Here is a 17,243-nt window from a genome sequence, read left to right as displayed (position 1 = left end):
CTATTTTTATTTTCCTTTGTTTGGGCAGACAAACAAGAGTGCAAAGAAACAGCATATTTTTTGGCAATCTCATTTCAGGGCGATCTTAATTGACTAGCTAGTACAAAATATGGTACTGTTGATAGACGGGGACCAAGCACGCCACTTTAATGTGTCGTGTTCCAAAGCCATTACTCTCAGTCTCAACTATATCAGTTTTCATTCACTATACGCCACTGCATGTCCTCATTGCCAAATTCTAGCTTCTCGTGTTAACTTCAACAACCATCTAAAGAGATAACTTTTGCCAATATATAGGACAAGCTAGCGCCCCACAAGCTGGTACTGTAGTTTAATGGAAAGCAACCCTCTTTGACATGTAGTTAATTACAGAATATTATCATTTATCATGGTTAATTTTCATCTAATTTTCCTTTAGCACTAATTAGCAGGCAGGGGCTACGCCTGTGGGGTTGACTTGACCACATTCAGATCAGAGTGTTATGGTAAGTAATAGTATATGGTTAACATGAAAGTGCTTCCTTTCATGGTAAATTTAATTTTCAAACAATTGTGAATTGCATTTTCTTTTTCTTCTTCTTTTTCATCATTAAAGCACATGATTTTGATATTTTGTCAACAACTTAATCCATGATCATGTTGCAAACCCCAACGGCCCAATGTTTTGATGACCCAACTTGATCCCTGGATCTTGTGTCGTGGGCCATGGCCCATGAACATGATATCGCAACTCCTCTCTATTCGCCCAGCACCACACCAGTCACACCACACCAGACCACAATATCCTCTAACGTGCTCAAAGATGCATATATTAAATTATACCTAAAGGTACATTAAACTATCTCTTATTTTCAATTCTGATTTAAATAATTCTGGGTGCGTAGTCCATTAAGCCTAATTGGATGTGCACTATTCAATTTTGCAATAAAATGTTCATTTCTTTTGAAGTCACACTGCACACATGTAAAGACTAAAGAGTAGACACCTCATTGATAAATTAATATCTTACGTATTATATTTGTTACTTTCAGAGGGTTTGTGGAGACTAAGTCCTCCACCCTTCTATCAAGACATAGATGATGACGTCACATGTCTTACCTATACTTTTGCAATATTGTTTGTGGAATACATGGACAAAATCAAAGATAATATGAAATTATTTAGGTAACTCTTATCAATAGTTTAAGCTTTAATTTTGGGAAGATTAGCTCTTTAACTTAACAAACAAGTTAAATCATGTAAAGGTGAAAACATAAGCTCAATCCCTTAAATAATGATTTGTTAGGAGGTTCAGCTATAGTTTTCAAAAAGGGTAAACATTAATAAAAGAAAGAAAAAAAACTTGGATGAGTAATGCATGTCACTAATCAAAAGTTTAAGTATTATTAAATTTTAATTAGTAAAATGTCATCCTCATACTCTAACCAGAGACACTTTATTTGGATAGTTTGAAAAGCTAGATAAGACAAAGTGAAAAGTTCTGAAAACCAGTTCAATCTTGAATCTACTTTAGACTTGAGAAGTTAGAACAAGTGAATTTGGGGGAAATTCAAAGACAGGGAGAAATGGTGAGTGAAGGGGTGACTGTGACAACAGCAATGGTTGCAACTCAGCTCTTGGAAGTGGGCTTGAACACTCTAGTGAAGTCAGCCACCGACAGTGGAATGAGCAACTATGTTTTCATTGTCTACTCAAACCTTTTGGCTCTCTGTTTCCTTCTACCAGCCACCATCCTCTACCACAGGTGTGTCCAATTACTGTAAAGTTTCTATCACAAACCTGTGTTATGAATTTGTATTTCTTTGAGATTTCTTTTACCCTTGAAAAATCACACAGGAAGAGTGCTCCTCCCCCAATTCCAAGCTCAATTCTCCGCAGAATATTTCTTCTTTCTTGCCTCAGGTATGAACAGAGTTAGCACCATATTTGCATGGTATACAATTTAAATATATATTTTTCTAGTGTGGGAAATTTGATGACGTTGAGGTAGTTTTGCAGTACTGCAGTGCAGACTTTGCTGTACAATGGAATTGGATATAGCTCTCCCACACTGGCCTCAGCTATGATAGACCTTGTCCCTGCTTTTACCTTCACACTGGCTGTAATTTCCAGGTTTCTCTTCTTCACCCTTATGCATTATGTGCATTATGGGTTGAGTCTAACTCTACCCTGCTAAAAGTTATTTTAGGGTGAGGATTATTCTACTATATATAAAGATTTATTTGATCATATATTTAGTCAATGTGAGACTTCTCACCACACTCTTATACCGTGGGTTGGACAATTGGAGCGTGAAAAAAATTCGCAGGAATGAAATATACTGGTGATCCATACATGAAGTAATTGGAGTGAACACTGTGCATTGATACTACTGTGATGTGTACTTTCAGGATGGAAAATCTGAACCTGAAACTGCATAGCAGCCAGGCGAAAATTGTTGGTACACTTGTCTCCATTGCAGGGGCATTAATCTTGACTTTATACCAAGGAATGCCAATTATTAGAGGTTCTATGCAAAATTTAGTATTGGGAGGAAGTGGAACTTACCTCTCAGTGCAATCAAATTGGATACTTGGTGGTTTTCTTCTTGCAACTGCTTGCTTTATTGTTTCAGTATTGTATATTGTACAGGTAAACAAACTATATAGTCCAAATTTAAATGCACAGTTGCACACTGTCTTTGCAGTTTAGAATAAAAGTCATTTTATTTAATTTGGCTTTCCACCAATACACAGACTTGGATTATGAGGGAATATCCTGAAGAGCTAGTAGTAACAACCGTTTGTTGCAGCATGGTGGTGGTCCTATCTGCCATAGTGGGTCTAATTGCAGAGGGAACTTCAAGAGCTTGGATTCTCAGACCTGATAAAGAGTTGGTAGCTGTGTGTTATTCAGTAAGAATAAACTGAGGAGTATATATGTCTGATTTTTACTATGAGGACCTTTGACATGTTGAATTATGAGTTGGTTATGTTATGTAAGAATGTTTTAATTTTGTGGTTATTGATTCATTTGCAGGCAATTTTTGTGGTAACGATGCGGAGTGTTGTGTATGCATGGGCGTTTCGTAAGAAGGGACCAATTTATGTAGCTATGTTCAGCCCTTTAGGAATGGTAATTGCGGTTGTCTTGGGAGTATTATTTCTAGGAGACATTCTTTATCTGGGAAGGTAATTACCTCTAAAAATAGTAGATTTATGAAAAGTTTATTTAAATGCTGCAGGATTAACATTAGTACAATTGTTGGTGCAGCCTGATTGGAGCTGTCATAATAGCTATTGGATTCTATGGTGTGATATGGGCGCAGGCTCAAGAGGAAAATGATTTTGCTTCATCTTCTTCTTCAGCCCCTCTCATCTACAGCAAAGGCATAGATGCATAGATGATTCTCCTTTCTTGTAGGGTAGGTGGCGGATCTTGAACAATAAATTTTGGGAGTCAAAATAAAATTTCAATAAGGTCGATTGCTCAATTACTAGTTTATTAATGTTCATCTTAAATAGGCAATAGCTGCAACATTGATATATACCCTAATACCTTTATTTGTATCAAATTAATGTTAATATAATAATGAATAATTAACTTCTCAAATAATTGCCTGTTGGCATGTCCAGCAATGAAATGTCACTGTTTTGTTGGCAGGCAAATTGTTAATGAATGACAAGGAAAGAACAAGTCTCACTAATGCTACTTGTGACATGGTAGTATATATATATTTGCTTCTTATTGGGCGTTTGTTTCACGGATTGGAAAAGGATTTCCGGGAATGTTCGGGAATGTTTGGGCCGGAATCTACATTCCAGTGTTTGTAGCAGATTTGAAAAAAATTATACCAGGGTATCTTTCATTCCTGGGTAAGTCATATGCCCATCCAGAAGCATTTCTCATTCTCATGATGGAGAGGTGGGTAAGTTTTTTTTTTTTGAAAGTGAACTGAAATAATATTAAGGGCCAACCGGCCTAGAAACAATTACATCCAAATCAACCAAACCAGAAACGGCATCAGGAGCCTCTTCCACCCATACACAATCCGCATAAGTGGAAGCGTTCTTAGCCAGAAAGTCTGCAACTGAATTACCAGAACGTCTAACAAACGACAAGGAAAAAACATCAAAAAACGGAATTAAAGAACGACAATCTCCAATGATGGTGTCCAAATAAGATCTTCCCACTGTACCGTTCTGCCACCACTGATATAACTGAAGACAATCCGTCTCTAAACAGACACGACGAAAACCAAGCTCTCTTGCCAGCCGTAAGGTCCACCTCAACCCGCTCGCTTCTGCCAACAGAGACGAAAGAACTGGGACCGGATGGGAGGTCGCAGCAGCCATGATCTCCCCAAGACGGTTGCGGGCAACCATCCCCAATCCCGCTCCCATACCATCCACAAAAGAAGCATCAAAGTTTAGCTTAACCACCCTTCCCTGTGGCCTCCTCCACACCGCTTTGGTCCCTCCCCGCTCCTCACGCACCGCCGGAGAAATTGGAGCCAATAGCCCCAAGGCCCGATCAATAACATCCCCAACAACCAATCTCCCACTCCGAAAAATCACCCTATTCCTCACATCCCAAATGTTGTACACCAAAGACTGACACATCTCCACCACCTCAGATTCATGCTGCTGGAGAATAATGTGCCAAAAAACCTGGAAAGATGCAAATTGTTCAACTCTAAAGGAGAGAGGGGACGCATACCAAATGGCCATGGCCGCCGGACATCTCAAAAAGATATGATCAATGGTCTCTCGCTCGTGTCCGCAAAGGGAGCATCCCGGATCCGTATCTACATGGCGGCGGAAGAGCTGGTCGCGAACCGGAATAAAGCCACGGATAGCTCGCCAAGCGGTCTCCTTACACCTCGGTAATGCATTGGTTGCCCAGAATTTCCGCCAAAGCTTTGGCTGCAACGTCGAACCCGCTGTGGAAGAGGACGTAGCCACCTCCAAGGCTAACAAGCCGCACACGTAATAGAAGGGAATGAGATTTTTGGTGTGAAATCTCTGAATTGTCACTACCCACTACCCACTACCAACTACCCACTACCCATGTCTTTTACCGCGAAGGGTATTTTAAGAATTTTACTATCTATTCCCAGGAATATACATTTTGAACCAAACATATATTATAATTATACCGAGGAATATTAAAAAAGATTCTCAGAAACTGATTTTGTGAACCAAACGGATTTTTAAAAAATGTCTGGGAATAACATTCTCATCATAACATTCCCGGGAACAAGATTCCCGGGTATGATTTTCCAATCCGTGAAACAAACACCGTGTCTATCTATTTATATAGCTATTTATCTCTTTCCTTCTTCTTTCTTTCTCGGTGCCACCTAATATGCACCACTTTTTAGTGGTGCAACCTTGCACCACTATACCAATTGTCCATTTTACCCCTGTTAAAAAAATTATTTTATAAAAAGAAAAAAATATTGGTATTACCGGGTGGATTTTGATGGGATTAATTTTTTGAACAGGGGTAAAATGGACAATTAACATAGTGGTGCAAAGTTACACCACTAAAAAGTGGTGCATATTAGGTAGATCCTTCTTTCTCATCAAACTGACAAACTCAATGGACAATGGGCAAAGCCGTACAAGTTTATGTCATTTTTGCACACCTTTTTTTTTCTGCACAGGCCTAATTTATATATAAAAGAGTTGGGCCTACTATTTTCATTTTACACAACCTATACAAACCCCAACGGCCCAATGTTTTGATGATCCAACTCGATCCCTGGATCTTGTGCCGTGGGCCACGAACGTGATATCGCAACTCCTCTCTATTCGCCCACCACCCCCATATCCTCTTGCTAGCTTCACCGTTACTCCAAAGTACTCTTTTAATACTAATAAAATACAGATCATTGACAAAAAAAATTTTAATATCTTAACCAGACATGTTTTCCAAACCTCTCCTTAGTTTTATCAGTGTTAGACTTGGTGTACCAACTTCAAGCTTACAATATACAATATATAATGTTAGAACAATATATTATATTATACGTTTCGTGTGTATATTTTTGTAGTCATTATCATATCACATTATGCTATTTTTTGGTCAAAGATGCTACATTAAATTAAACCCGAAGGCACATTAAACTATCTCTTCTTTTCATTTCTGATTTTAATAATTCTTGGTGTATAGCCCAATAAGCCCAAATGGATGTCCACTATTCATCATTTTAATAAAATATTTATATCTTTTGAAGCCACACTACACACATGTAAAGACTAAAGAGTAGGTCCCGTATGATAGCTCAAGTAGTAGAAGATGAGGACATGAGAGTTGAGTAGGGGGAGGTCTAGGGTTCGATTTCTAGCGGGTGCAATTTATCTTTCCGATATACAAAAAAAAAGATTAAAGAGTAGACTTCTCCTTTATAAATTAATACACCATAAAAACAATATTTTAGATTTATTGAATAAATGATATATCTAGTCATTAATATAGACTAGATACATCATTTATTAAACGAATTTAAAAATTTGATTTTTGTTTATAATAATGATCGGAGGGTTTACTCCTTACTCTTTACATGTGTGTAGTGTGACTTCAAATGGTATACATGAATGAATGCATATGTAAATATGTAAATATTTATACGTCTTGGAGTATCTTTTATTAAGTATTTGTTGCTTCTAGAGGGTTTGGGGGAGAAAGTCTTCCATCCTTCTACCAAGACATGGATCATGACGTTATGTTTTGCCTATATTTCTGTGCTGTTTGTGGGATACATGAATGCTTATTAATCACTGAATCTGAATTGGGACAAAATCCAAGATAGTAATATTAACGATATGCATTTATCCTGCATATCTTACAAATATGAAATTACTCATGTAACTCTTATCCAATCTAATAATTTAAGATTTTAAGATAATTGACTCTTAAAACAGTAAATTATAAAAGTGAGAACATAAGTTCGATTGCTTAGAAAAATTATTTGTTGGTTCCCCGAGTTTAAGTTTTCCTTAAGGTAAAACATTGATAAGAGAAAAAAAAATCTTGGATGAGTAATGCATGTAGCTAGCTAATCAAAAGTTTAAATTATTATTAAACAATATTATGATGCCATCCTCATATTCTAACCAGACATACGTACTTTATTTGAATAGTTTGAAAAGCTAGATAATATAAGATTAGGAAAGTGAAAGTGTTTTAGTTCTGGAAACCAGTAGTTCAATCTGCTAGCTATAGAGTTGAGAAGTTAGAACAAGTGAATTAGGGGAAAAGTAAAAGACAGAGAAATGGTGAGTGAAGGAGTGAGTGTAACAGCAGCAATGGTTGCAACTCAGTTCTTGGAAGTAGGCTTGAACACTCTAGTCAAGTCAGCCACCAACAGTGGAATGAGCAACTATGTTTTCATTGTCTACTCAAACCTTTTGGCTCTCTGTTTCCTTCTACCATCCACCATCCTCTACCACAGGTGTGTCCAATTACTGAAAAGTTTCTTTCACAAGCCTGTGTTATAAATTTGTATTTCTTTGTGATTTCTTTTACCCTTCAAAAATCATACAGGAAGAGAGCTCCTCCACCAATTCCAAGCTCAATTCTCCGCAGAATATTTCTTCTTTCTTGCCTCAGGTATGAACAGAGTTACACCTTATTACACGGTATACAATTCAAATATATATTCTTCTATGATCGGAATTTGGCAGTTTTGAAAGGGGAATTCATGTGGGAAATTTGATGAGCTTGAGGTAACTGTGCAGTACTGCAGTGCAGATATTGTTGTACACTGGAATTGGATATAGCTCTCCCACACTGGCCTCAGCTATGGTGGACCTGGTCCCTGCCTTTACCTTCACACTTGCTGTAATTTTCAGGTTTCCCCTCTTCACCCTTATGAATTATGTGTTTGAAGAAACTAATTTTGGATATCTCTAATTTGGGTTGAGTCTAATTCTACCCTAAAAGTTAGTTTAGGGAGAGGATTATTCTACCATTTATAAATACTTATCATTTATAAACACTTATTTAACCATATATTTAGTCATTGTGAGACTTCTCGACACACCCTTATCTAAAGGTTGGACAACTGATCGTGAAATTGCAGGAATGGAATATGCAGGTGACACATATATGGGTTGTCTCTAATAAATAGGTCCAGGATTTATGATGACTGATACTATTTCAGAATTTGGGTGGTATTTTTTTTAAACTTTCAAAAAAAAATTTCTTAGAAAATCTCAAATATACATGCAGTAATTGGAGTGAACACTATGCATTGGTATTTGATGGCTCATTATTATCAATAGGAAAATGAAATTAGAGTGAATACTACTATGATGTGTACTTTCAGGATGGAAAATCTGAACCTAAAACTACATAGCAGCCAGGCGAAAATTGTTGGCACAGTAGTTTCCATTGCAGGGGCACTAATCTTGACTTTATACCAAGGAATGCCACTTATTAGAGGTTCTATGCAAAATTTAGTATTGGGAGGAAGTGGAACTTACCTCTCAGTGCAATCAAATTGGATACTTGGTGGTTTTCTTCTTGCAACTGCTGGCTTTTGCGTTTCAGTTTTGTTTATTGTACAGGTAAACAAACTAGTCCAAATTTAAATGCACAGTTACACACTGTCTTTGCAGTTTAGAGTAAAAGTCATTTGTTTAATCTGGTTTTCCATAAATACACAGACTTGGATTATCAGGGAATATCCTGAAGAGCTAGTGGTCACAACCGTTTGTTGCAGCATGGTGGTGGTCCTATCTGCCATAGTTGCTTTAATTGCAGAGGGAACTTCAAAAGCTTGGGTTCTCAGACTTGATAAGGAGTTGGCAGCTGTGTGTTATTCAGTAAGTATAAACTTCAATAATTGTTTAAAGAAAAATGGTCAAGGAATGAAAAGTATATGAGTTGGTTATGTTATGTAGGCATGCATGTTTTAGTTTTGTGGTGGTTGATTCATTTGCACTTTGCAGGCAATTTTTGTGGTGTCGTTGCGGAGTGTTGTGTCTGCATGGGCGTGTCGTAAGAAGGGACCAATTTATGTAGCTATGTTCAGCCCTTTAGGAATGGTAATTGCGGTTGTATTGGGAGTATTACTTCTAGGAGACAGTCTTTATGTGGGAAGGTAATATTACCCCTAAAACATAGCAGATTTATGCAAAATTATACATATATGAAATGCATGATTTAACATCAATGAGTTTATAAATATACTTGTTGCTTTGTGCAGCCTGATTGGAGCTATTACAATAGCTGTTGGATTTTATGGTGTGATGTGGGCGCAGGCTCAAGAGGAAAATGTGGTAAATATTGAGAAGATTAAGGATTTCGCCTCATCTTCTTCAGCCCCTCTCATGTCGACCAAAGCCATAGATGTATAGATGATTTTCCTTGCTTGTATGGTAGGTAGCGGATCTTGAACAACAAATTTGGGAGCCAAATATAAAATTTTAATGCATAAGTTAAATGTGTATCATTATAATTTTGAAAGTTCCATTTATGCATAGACATGTTTGTCTAGAGACAGAGGACTGCAGGGGGCATCATCTTCAGCTGCATATATATATACCTGAGTGACCATATATTTTCCCAGGACAAATGGCCTTAAACGTGTAGGACAAGGTTGAGAAACCGTCATGCCATAATGTTCCTCTGTTACAAAACAAGGAGTAAGAGGTGGATGTAATTAAGCATACATGCTTGTACATATTCTCAATCCTCAGTCCCATTTCAACATTTAAAATTTGACATTTAAATTAAAGGCTTAATCAAATTTTTGGTTCCCAACCTTTGTCATAAATATGGCTTTAGTCCCTCGCCAGAGTAAAGGTGGTGATTGATCCCCAATTTTTGGCAAAATGATTGGCTTTAGTCCTTCCGGCCGGTTGGATCAACGCTGGAGCTCTGCCAGCTCATGTGGCCCTTGCCACATCAATTAATGAGTCCACATGACTTTTCCTTTTCTTTTTCATTTGAAAAAAAATATTAATTATATCTTAATTAAATTTTTTTATGTTTATTGTTCATCTTCTTCAAACATCCTCCTATCATCTTCAAATTATTTCCAGAACATTGATCCCTCTTTCTGAATGAAGCACTCGTTTAAGGCTTTCTTTAATCACAAATCAATTTTCTTTTCTTAATATATTACCAAATTTAAGCACCCCAATTCTACTCAACCATCTGAAATAAAACAAATTAAAAACGCATCACGCAGACATGAATTAGAAGCCCCAAATCAATTGCATCATTACAAATGACAGAATTGAAATCGAGCAAATGAAGAAAGCAATTAATTTTCTGAAGCCCCAAATCCATTACATCATTACTCATTGAAAGTAGATCTCGTTAAACCAGAAATGTAATAGACCCATCCTCCCCTACAACGTTAACATCTTTAGAACAAGAAATCTGCACAGAGGAACCAGAAATCGGGTCAAGGGAAGAACAGAGAGGGAAAGAAACTTTGCCGGAAAACAGTGGAGGCCATTGCCATCGTTCCCGGCAAGCCACCATCGCCATTTTCTTCTCTGATTTTTTGGCGAACTCAACCACCAAGCACCACCTCTGATACTCAAAGTCAGATCAAGGAAAAATCCCAGCTCTCTCTTCTCCATTTCTAGAACGGAGGAGTCACCACCCCCAATCCCACCAAACCACCACCCCAGAAACCCCAATCTAGAGAAATCAGAAAACAGAAACCCTAACCTAAAACCCCCACTCCAGAGATTTTCAATTGATCTGAGTGTGAAAAAAGAAGATGAATATGGAGAATGATGATGAGATTCATAAAGGGCTTGGTTGGGGTGGAGGTTGAAGAAGATGGTGATGAAGTTGAAGATTAGGATTTCTTTTATTTAATTAAATGAAAGGATTTAATTAAGGGTTTTCATTATGGTTTTTTTTTAATTTAAAAGAAAAGAAAAAAAAGCCACGTGGACTCATTAATTGACGTGATAAGGGCCGCATCAGCCGGCGTTGACCCAACCGGCCGGAAGGACTAAAGCTAATCATTTTGTCAAAAACTGGGGATCAATCCCCACCTTTACTCCGGCGAGGGACTAAAGCCATATCTATGACAAACGTTGGGGACCAAAAACTGGATTTAGTCCCTCACCGGAGTAAAGGTGGGGGTTGGTCCCCCGTTTTTGGCAAAATGATTGGTTTTGGTCCTTCCGACCGGTTAAGTCAACGCCGGAGCTCCGCCAGCTGATGTGACACTTGCCACGTCAATTAATGACGTCCTAGGTGGCTTTTTTCTTCTTTTTCATTTAAATTATATAAAGAAAAACCCATAATTTTTTTATTACAAAAATAACTCATAATTAAACTAATTAAAACCCTTCATCCTAATTCCTAATAAACTAATCTAATTAACACATCTAAATAAAACCAATTCAACATCATCATTCTCACCTTCTCACTGTTCTTCTTCCCCCTTCTTCTTTTTCTACTTTCACATCTTTATGAATCATCATCATCATTCTCCATCAACTTCACTGTTCATCTTCTTCTTTTTTCACACTCAATCAATTGAAAATCTCTGGATTGAGAGTTTTAGGTTAGGGTTTTCGTTTTATGATTTCTCTAGATTAGGGGTTATGGGTTGGGGTTTCTGGGGTAGTGGAATAGAATTTGAAGAAAGGGTCAAAGGAAGATGACGAGACCTTCGGTGACTTCAAGTTCGCGTCGTTTCTAAATCAACCCACTCCATCCTCTAACCACCATTCAAACCCTTTGACCTTTTCGTCATTCCCCCTCAGATCTCGCTGCTAAACACGTTAACGGCAGCTACGACACCGCCGCTATGGCGAAAAAGCCTCAAGGAGCTATTCCACTTTCAATCTTCGGCGAGGAAGAGGAAGAGGAGGAGGAACCTGCTCCTGCTAATGTCTTTTTCTCCAACAGTGGCGGTGCTGTGAAAAACATGACACATCTCCCTTGACTGTTTGGCTTCATACTATTATCTTCCTTATGACACTTGCTTGAATTTGACCCAATCAATTGAGGTCTGAAAACAGATCTACTTCCACATCTAAATTTAGGTTTCGGTAGGTATTTAATCTGGGTTCAGGAGGATGAATAAATTGGGTTTTGTTACGTCATGGTGTTTGGTTGTAGTTGGGTTTTTAAAATTGGGGATTAGGTTTCATGGAAATTGGGGGTTAGGGTTCTTCTAGAATTTATCTCAAGCTTCCAGATTCCAACCAGAAGATGAAGATGAATTACTTTTTCTGGGTTTGGTTGCTAGAGGATTAAGATATGATAATGAAAAAGGAATATTTAGATTTTTAGTAGGGTTAATTGTGTTCTAATTTATTTTTAATAGAATTTAAATGAAAAAAAAAACCACCTAGGACGTCATTAATTGATGTGGCAAGTGCCACATCAGCTGGCGGAGCTCCGGTGTTGACCCAACCGGTCGGAAGGACCAAAATCAATCATTTTGCCAAAAACGGGGGACCAACCCCCACCTTTACTCCGGCGAGGGACTAAAGCCATATTTATGACAAAGGTTGGGGACCAAAAACTGAATTAAGCCTAAATTAAATTTGCACACCTCTTAACATAGATCTTGGCCAACAGTACAATTTTGAATGATGTGCCGGGACAGCAGTGATTTATAAACTTCAAGTCATATTAATATTTTATAGCAAGAGAAGGAAATGATGATCAAATAAATTAAACTTCAATTCTCACACTACTCTTGCTCAAGTAAATGGGCTGTTGGATCTGATCTTCAGAACCACTAAACAGCAGTGAGGGACAGGGTCACATACAACATCACATTAATCAAACAGGATAGGGCAACACATGCAACCTTATTTAGTAATCCATACATGTTATTAAAAACACCTGCCCTTAAACTAATGGGCATGCATAGAGGAGAACCTCTATGCTTGTTGGAGAACATATTCATCCACCTCAAGGAAGTTCTTGACTGCAAAGTCCTTGACAACAGATGGATCAGGAATATCAGTGCTTGCTTTTTCATATTCAGCGCTCCATTTCACCTCGCTTCCTTCCCCAACGGCTATCACAGAGATTGTCCCTTTGAATTTTTTGTAGTACTGCAGGAGTTCACCATCAATCACAGCATAGCTTACTGTCTTCTTTTCATCATCAGCAGCATCAATCTTCTCTGTCGATGATTTCACAAGTGGTGACCCTGGACCATGTATAAAACCACCAAACATGAATAGGAATGACACTAAATTAAGGATTTAATGTGCGTAAACACAGATCAAATAATTGGTTGTCACTTCAGAAAATCAACGTCCAATATAAATAAAATAGAAAAGAATGTATAAAATAGAAAAGAATGTACTTGCTTTTGAATATTTAACATTAAGTGTGGGTTTGAATATTAGTTGAGTTAACATAAAAGCACATTCATCACAATTCAGCGGACAGTCAAGTTGCGTTAACATATTTACTTTAAAGTGAGTGCTAAGTTAAACTCTTAAATTTATTCCAATCATAAATTAAGGTTGTAAAGCAAAAGAAAAGTAGCAAGAGTTACAAGAATAAGATTTGGTTTCCACATAAATGATAAAGCAAAGAAATAAAAGAAAAAGTACCATTTCATTTCACCATTTCATTTCACTGATGCCCCAAATTAAAACCCTCAAGAAAAATTTAACTTTTGTTTTACCTTCAGCATAAGTTATGTGGCGGACAGAACCAGCAGCCTTGCCATCACCCTCAAGAATCTCAATGCTTTTGTAATCATGGGGGAAGGCCTTAGGGAATATGGTTGTGGAGTCCCTGAGGGTTAACCAGTACTTGTCTGCATTTGACTTCAGATCAATGTCTACCTCAAGCTTTCCACGGGTTCCCATGGTTTATCGACTACAAATAATTATAAATCAAATTGGAGCTATATGAATGCATGGGACAATGACCACATATATATAGTTATGAGAATAGATCTCTTTAGTTAAAATTTTCAAGTAAATCTTTTTTTATATAAATATTTTGATTGGATAACATTTTTTTTTAAAAGAAACTTATCTCACATATATAGAAGCTGACTAATTAAGGTTTTTCATTCACATTAATTGGAAATCAACCCCAACTAGTACTTGATTAAATGACGAAATATTGAACCACCTTATGGAATCTCGTTTATTTTATTGGATAACATTTACTTTTTCTTTTCAGAATAAGTGTCCACTTAGAGAAGATGCACACATATTAAGAAGTGCAATTAATATAGTTTACTTTTAAAATATATTATTTCTTTTCCTAAAATTTGCCTCTTAAGGTGTATTTCTATCTCTCCTCATTTATTGTTCGCATAGGGGTGTTATATGGAAAAACATCAATTAATGCAACATTAGAATTCTAAGTGGATAATTATTATAAAATAAATATTTTTGCTATAAGTGGTCATTTATATTGAAACAGATGTAGTATGATACAAGAAAGATGATATATAATTCTCTCTGTTTCACGAAGATTGTTATTTAAGGTTGTGGTACAAAGAGTAAAATGACAATTATCGCTAGTATAATATTACTAAAGTACCATTATTTAACTTCACTAGTATACCTATTAAATTTTACTTAGAAGGAGAATAATGTAGTTGATAGAGAAGATCGTGATTGGTTAGTATGAAAAGTAATATAAGTGAGAAAAAATTTATTAAATGAGAATAAAAATTAAAAAAAATAGTAAAAAATGCATTGATTTTCTACCCCAACAAACATAAATATTTAAAGAGTGTTTATAACAATAATTTTTATAGAAGGGAGTTAGTATTTGATGCAGTTCAACAACCGCTTGAGGCTCAGTATCCTTTAATAACGGTGCTTGTATTTATTGGGACAACTACCACTTCATGACACCGTTTCTTAAGCTACAGCCATTCACATGGCAACAATAAAGGTTTGGACCCCATCATTAATGTTAAAGGCTTAAAAGCTCTCAAAATTGGATGAAACTATTGGGATGAATTAAACAATTAATGAAATTTAAATTAAAAATCAAGTAATCATTTCACATCCATTAAAAAATAGTATTACATTTGTTCTTTTTATCGGTATTTATTTTATAAAATTACTCTTAATATAATGAAAACACTAAAAAAATACTACTACTATGAGTATTAGTGGCAATCACTAAAGACCCCTGCTAACCAACCCTACAACACTTATTTTGGCACATCTAAATTAAATACTCTATGTATTCTTTCACAACCCCACTAAATGTTTTTTAAGCTCCACTACCTACACTCAATGTGATTTGAGATCAAAAGAAATAAACCATCTTTATAAAAAAAATTGATTATCTTAATTTTCACTATCTAGGCATTGATTTAATTTTCTTTTATGAATTTAATTAGTATGCAGTTGAGTCATCTAATTTAGAATCCATCTATTTCGCTGTACCAAAGAAAAAAGAATCCATCTATTTATTACTATGTTATAATTAAATTTAAACTTTTAAAATATTTAAAATTAAAAATAGAGAAATATAATTAAATACATGTGTAAAACCTTTTACCTTTCTGCATATAAATTACATCCTTCTTTTATTACTTGATTTTTTTTTTGAAAGATATTACTTGAAATTAAACACACAAATGCTTTGTAACCAAAAATCCATAAAAGTGTAACCAAGAAAAAACACACAAATGTTTGTGTACGAATCCAGAATTTAATTAGTTTAAACAGCATTTTCGGTGGTATCAGTTGGGGTGAGTCATAAATTGATTGCGAATGTGACTGATGATATTGAAAATGCAGTGAAGGTTCTATAACTCCCAAGACCAAGTGGGCACATATCATCTGATATCCACTCATCTGAGATCCACTCTGGATGCCAGGACACACTGTTCGTTTTACTGAAGCCTCACAACGTACAGAATGAATTGGATTGTTTTTCAATGCAATTTTTTTTTGATTTGATTTGTAGAATTGTTTCTAAGTTTAAACTTGATTGGATTCTGGACTGAAGATATGGCCGAGGGAACATACAATTGAATAGGACGAGGCAATGTTACTTGCTTAGGGGATTTAATGTCTTTTATTTACTTAGGAGATATAATGTGCCCATTAATTATTTTTCATTAAGCTTAGGCTATATTAATATTAATTATGTGGCTCGGAATTAATTGGGCGAACCAATATTGTAAATCTCTCGTAACCAGTCGCCTGCCACGATTCTTTGAGCGCAGCATTAGAGGGTTGTCTCATTTGACAGTTGGAGGACGATTGTGGGTCTAGTGAGCACATAAAGAAAATTTGCTTGAAAGGAGATCTGATGTTTACTTGAATAATACAAACTCGAAAATTAGTAAAAGTTTTGCTTTCATTTTTATTCTTGATTTAGTTCTCAGTTCACTTCGTCAGCAGATTTAGTCTAATCTAAAATTGTTCGAATTTAGATCAGTTTTTAAAGTTTAGTGGTAATTTTAAATTTTTTTAAGTGGGAGAATAAAAGAAAAAGGAATACACAAAATAAAAGGAACTCTACGAATGTCGAGGGCTATGTTTGGATTGATTATAATAGAACAAAGCAGAAAGAAATATAATAAACATAATGAACAGGATGGAGATTGACAAAAATCATTTTCTATTGTTGGGATACTTTATGATGAGGTCGAACAAATATATCACTCAATTGTTTGGATAATCAAGGATCAAAATGGATTCTGATTTTTTATTCATATATTGCCTATATTTTAAAATACACCGATATTGAATATAAAATATAGGTAGGTTAAGAAAAATAATTATATATTTATATAGTTTTAGTAGCTATGAATGTCTCCATTCCACCCCTTTCATCCAAATTGGCGGGTACGGAAATTGAAAGTAAGTAATGGAATGAGATGAAATTAGTTTCATCCAATTACATCCTCATTTAACAAAGTTAAACAGTGGAATATAAAATCACTACATCCTGTCTCATCCCATTTCATCCACCAACAATTTAAACATACCCAAGGAACATCATCCAAGATCGAGAGGTAGATTAGAGAACATTCTGAAACATGACTAACCTTTAAGCATGAAGTTGCGTCAGTAAAAATAGGCAATTTCTTTGGAACCCTTTCAAAAACATAGGGTTTCATACCTTTTAGTCATGTTTTTTTCATAATAGACTTTTTAAAATTTACAAATACGACCTTTGTATAGTAAAAAATGAACTAAAGGGTATTGTGCCATCTTATTTTCAATGGGTACCGGAACAATGCCCAAATACTTAAGCATTTATGCTATGAAATAAGTTATTTCCAACGCACCCAAAACTCTCAATGCAAATCAACA

At 36.0% G+C, this 17,243-nt stretch overlaps 4 protein-coding genes across 5 annotated transcripts; 2 read left to right on the top strand and 2 right to left on the bottom strand.

The window, feature by feature from the left end:
• The first annotated feature begins 1,456 nt into the window (after window positions 1-1,456).
• LOC130739985 (WAT1-related protein At5g40240-like) lies at window positions 1,457-3,685 on the top strand. Its single transcript, XM_057592462.1, has 7 exons — window positions 1,457-1,744; window positions 1,837-1,902; window positions 1,999-2,112; window positions 2,391-2,631; window positions 2,736-2,894; window positions 3,019-3,170; window positions 3,253-3,685. The coding sequence occupies exons 1-7, from the start codon at window positions 1,566-1,568 to the stop codon at window positions 3,380-3,382; spliced, it is 1,041 nt and encodes a 346-aa protein (XP_057448445.1). The 5' UTR covers window positions 1,457-1,565; the 3' UTR covers window positions 3,383-3,685.
• Window positions 3,686-3,944: 259 nt separating this feature from the next.
• Window positions 3,945-4,709, bottom strand: LOC130737083 (uncharacterized). Its single transcript, XM_057588854.1, has one exon. The coding sequence runs from the start codon at window positions 4,707-4,709 to the stop codon at window positions 3,945-3,947; it is 765 nt and encodes a 254-aa protein (XP_057444837.1).
• Window positions 4,710-7,128: 2,419 nt separating this feature from the next.
• LOC130739984 (WAT1-related protein At5g40240-like) lies at window positions 7,129-9,448 on the top strand. 2 transcript variants are annotated; one of them, XM_057592460.1, is made up of 7 exons: window positions 7,129-7,438; window positions 7,531-7,596; window positions 7,725-7,838; window positions 8,315-8,555; window positions 8,655-8,813; window positions 8,940-9,091; window positions 9,197-9,448. In XM_057592460.1, the coding sequence occupies exons 1-7, from the start codon at window positions 7,260-7,262 to the stop codon at window positions 9,345-9,347; spliced, it is 1,062 nt and encodes a 353-aa protein (XP_057448443.1). In that variant the 5' UTR covers window positions 7,129-7,259; the 3' UTR covers window positions 9,348-9,448. The 2 variants fall into 2 exon arrangements, with proteins under 2 accessions (XP_057448443.1, XP_057448444.1); XM_057592461.1 differs by having other exon boundaries at window positions 7,195-7,438; window positions 7,733-7,838.
• Window positions 9,449-12,633: 3,185 nt separating this feature from the next.
• On the bottom strand, window positions 12,634-13,860 carry LOC130739983 (MLP-like protein 423). The gene is made up of 2 exons (XM_057592459.1): window positions 13,622-13,860; window positions 12,634-13,135 (listed from the first exon to the last, which is right to left on the bottom strand). The coding sequence occupies exons 1-2, from the start codon at window positions 13,806-13,808 to the stop codon at window positions 12,861-12,863; spliced, it is 462 nt and encodes a 153-aa protein (XP_057448442.1). The 5' UTR covers window positions 13,809-13,860; the 3' UTR covers window positions 12,634-12,860.
• Window positions 13,861-17,243: the final 3,383 nt, after the last annotated feature.

The sequence above is a fragment of the Lotus japonicus genome, chromosome 2 (genome assembly GCF_012489685.1).
Source record: "Lotus japonicus ecotype B-129 chromosome 2, LjGifu_v1.2".
NCBI lineage: Eukaryota > Viridiplantae > Streptophyta > Magnoliopsida > Fabales > Fabaceae > Lotus > Lotus japonicus.
Note: the sequence above shows the minus strand (reverse complement) of the source record. Positions and strands in the feature narration are given on the sequence as shown.

Excerpts from the sequence above, each read along its gene's own strand:
- LOC130739985 (XM_057592462.1), top strand. The coding sequence starts at position 1,566 with ATGGTGAGTGAAGGGGTGACTGTGACAACAGCAATGGTTGCAACTCAG. Across the intron at positions 1,903-1,998 it reads TTTCTTCTTTCTTGCCTCAG|TACTGCAGTGCAGACTTTGC; the intron begins GTATGAACAGAG and ends GTAGTTTTGCAG. Across the intron at positions 2,113-2,390 it reads ACACTGGCTGTAATTTCCAG|GATGGAAAATCTGAACCTGA; the intron begins GTTTCTCTTCTT and ends GTGTACTTTCAG.
- LOC130737083 (XM_057588854.1), bottom strand. The coding sequence starts at position 4,709 with ATGGCCATTTGGTATGCGTCCCCTCTCTCCTTTAGAGTTGAACAATTT.
- LOC130739984 (XM_057592460.1), top strand. The coding sequence starts at position 7,260 with ATGGTGAGTGAAGGAGTGAGTGTAACAGCAGCAATGGTTGCAACTCAG. Across the intron at positions 8,556-8,654 it reads CAGTTTTGTTTATTGTACAG|ACTTGGATTATCAGGGAATA; the intron begins GTAAACAAACTA and ends ATAAATACACAG. Across the intron at positions 8,814-8,939 it reads TGGCAGCTGTGTGTTATTCA|GCAATTTTTGTGGTGTCGTT; the intron begins GTAAGTATAAAC and ends TGCACTTTGCAG.
- LOC130739983 (XM_057592459.1), bottom strand. The coding sequence starts at position 13,808 with ATGGGAACCCGTGGAAAGCTTGAGGTAGACATTGATCTGAAGTCAAAT. Across the intron at positions 13,136-13,621 it reads CCACATAACTTATGCTGAAG|GGTCACCACTTGTGAAATCA; the intron begins GTAAAACAAAAG and ends TACATGGTCCAG.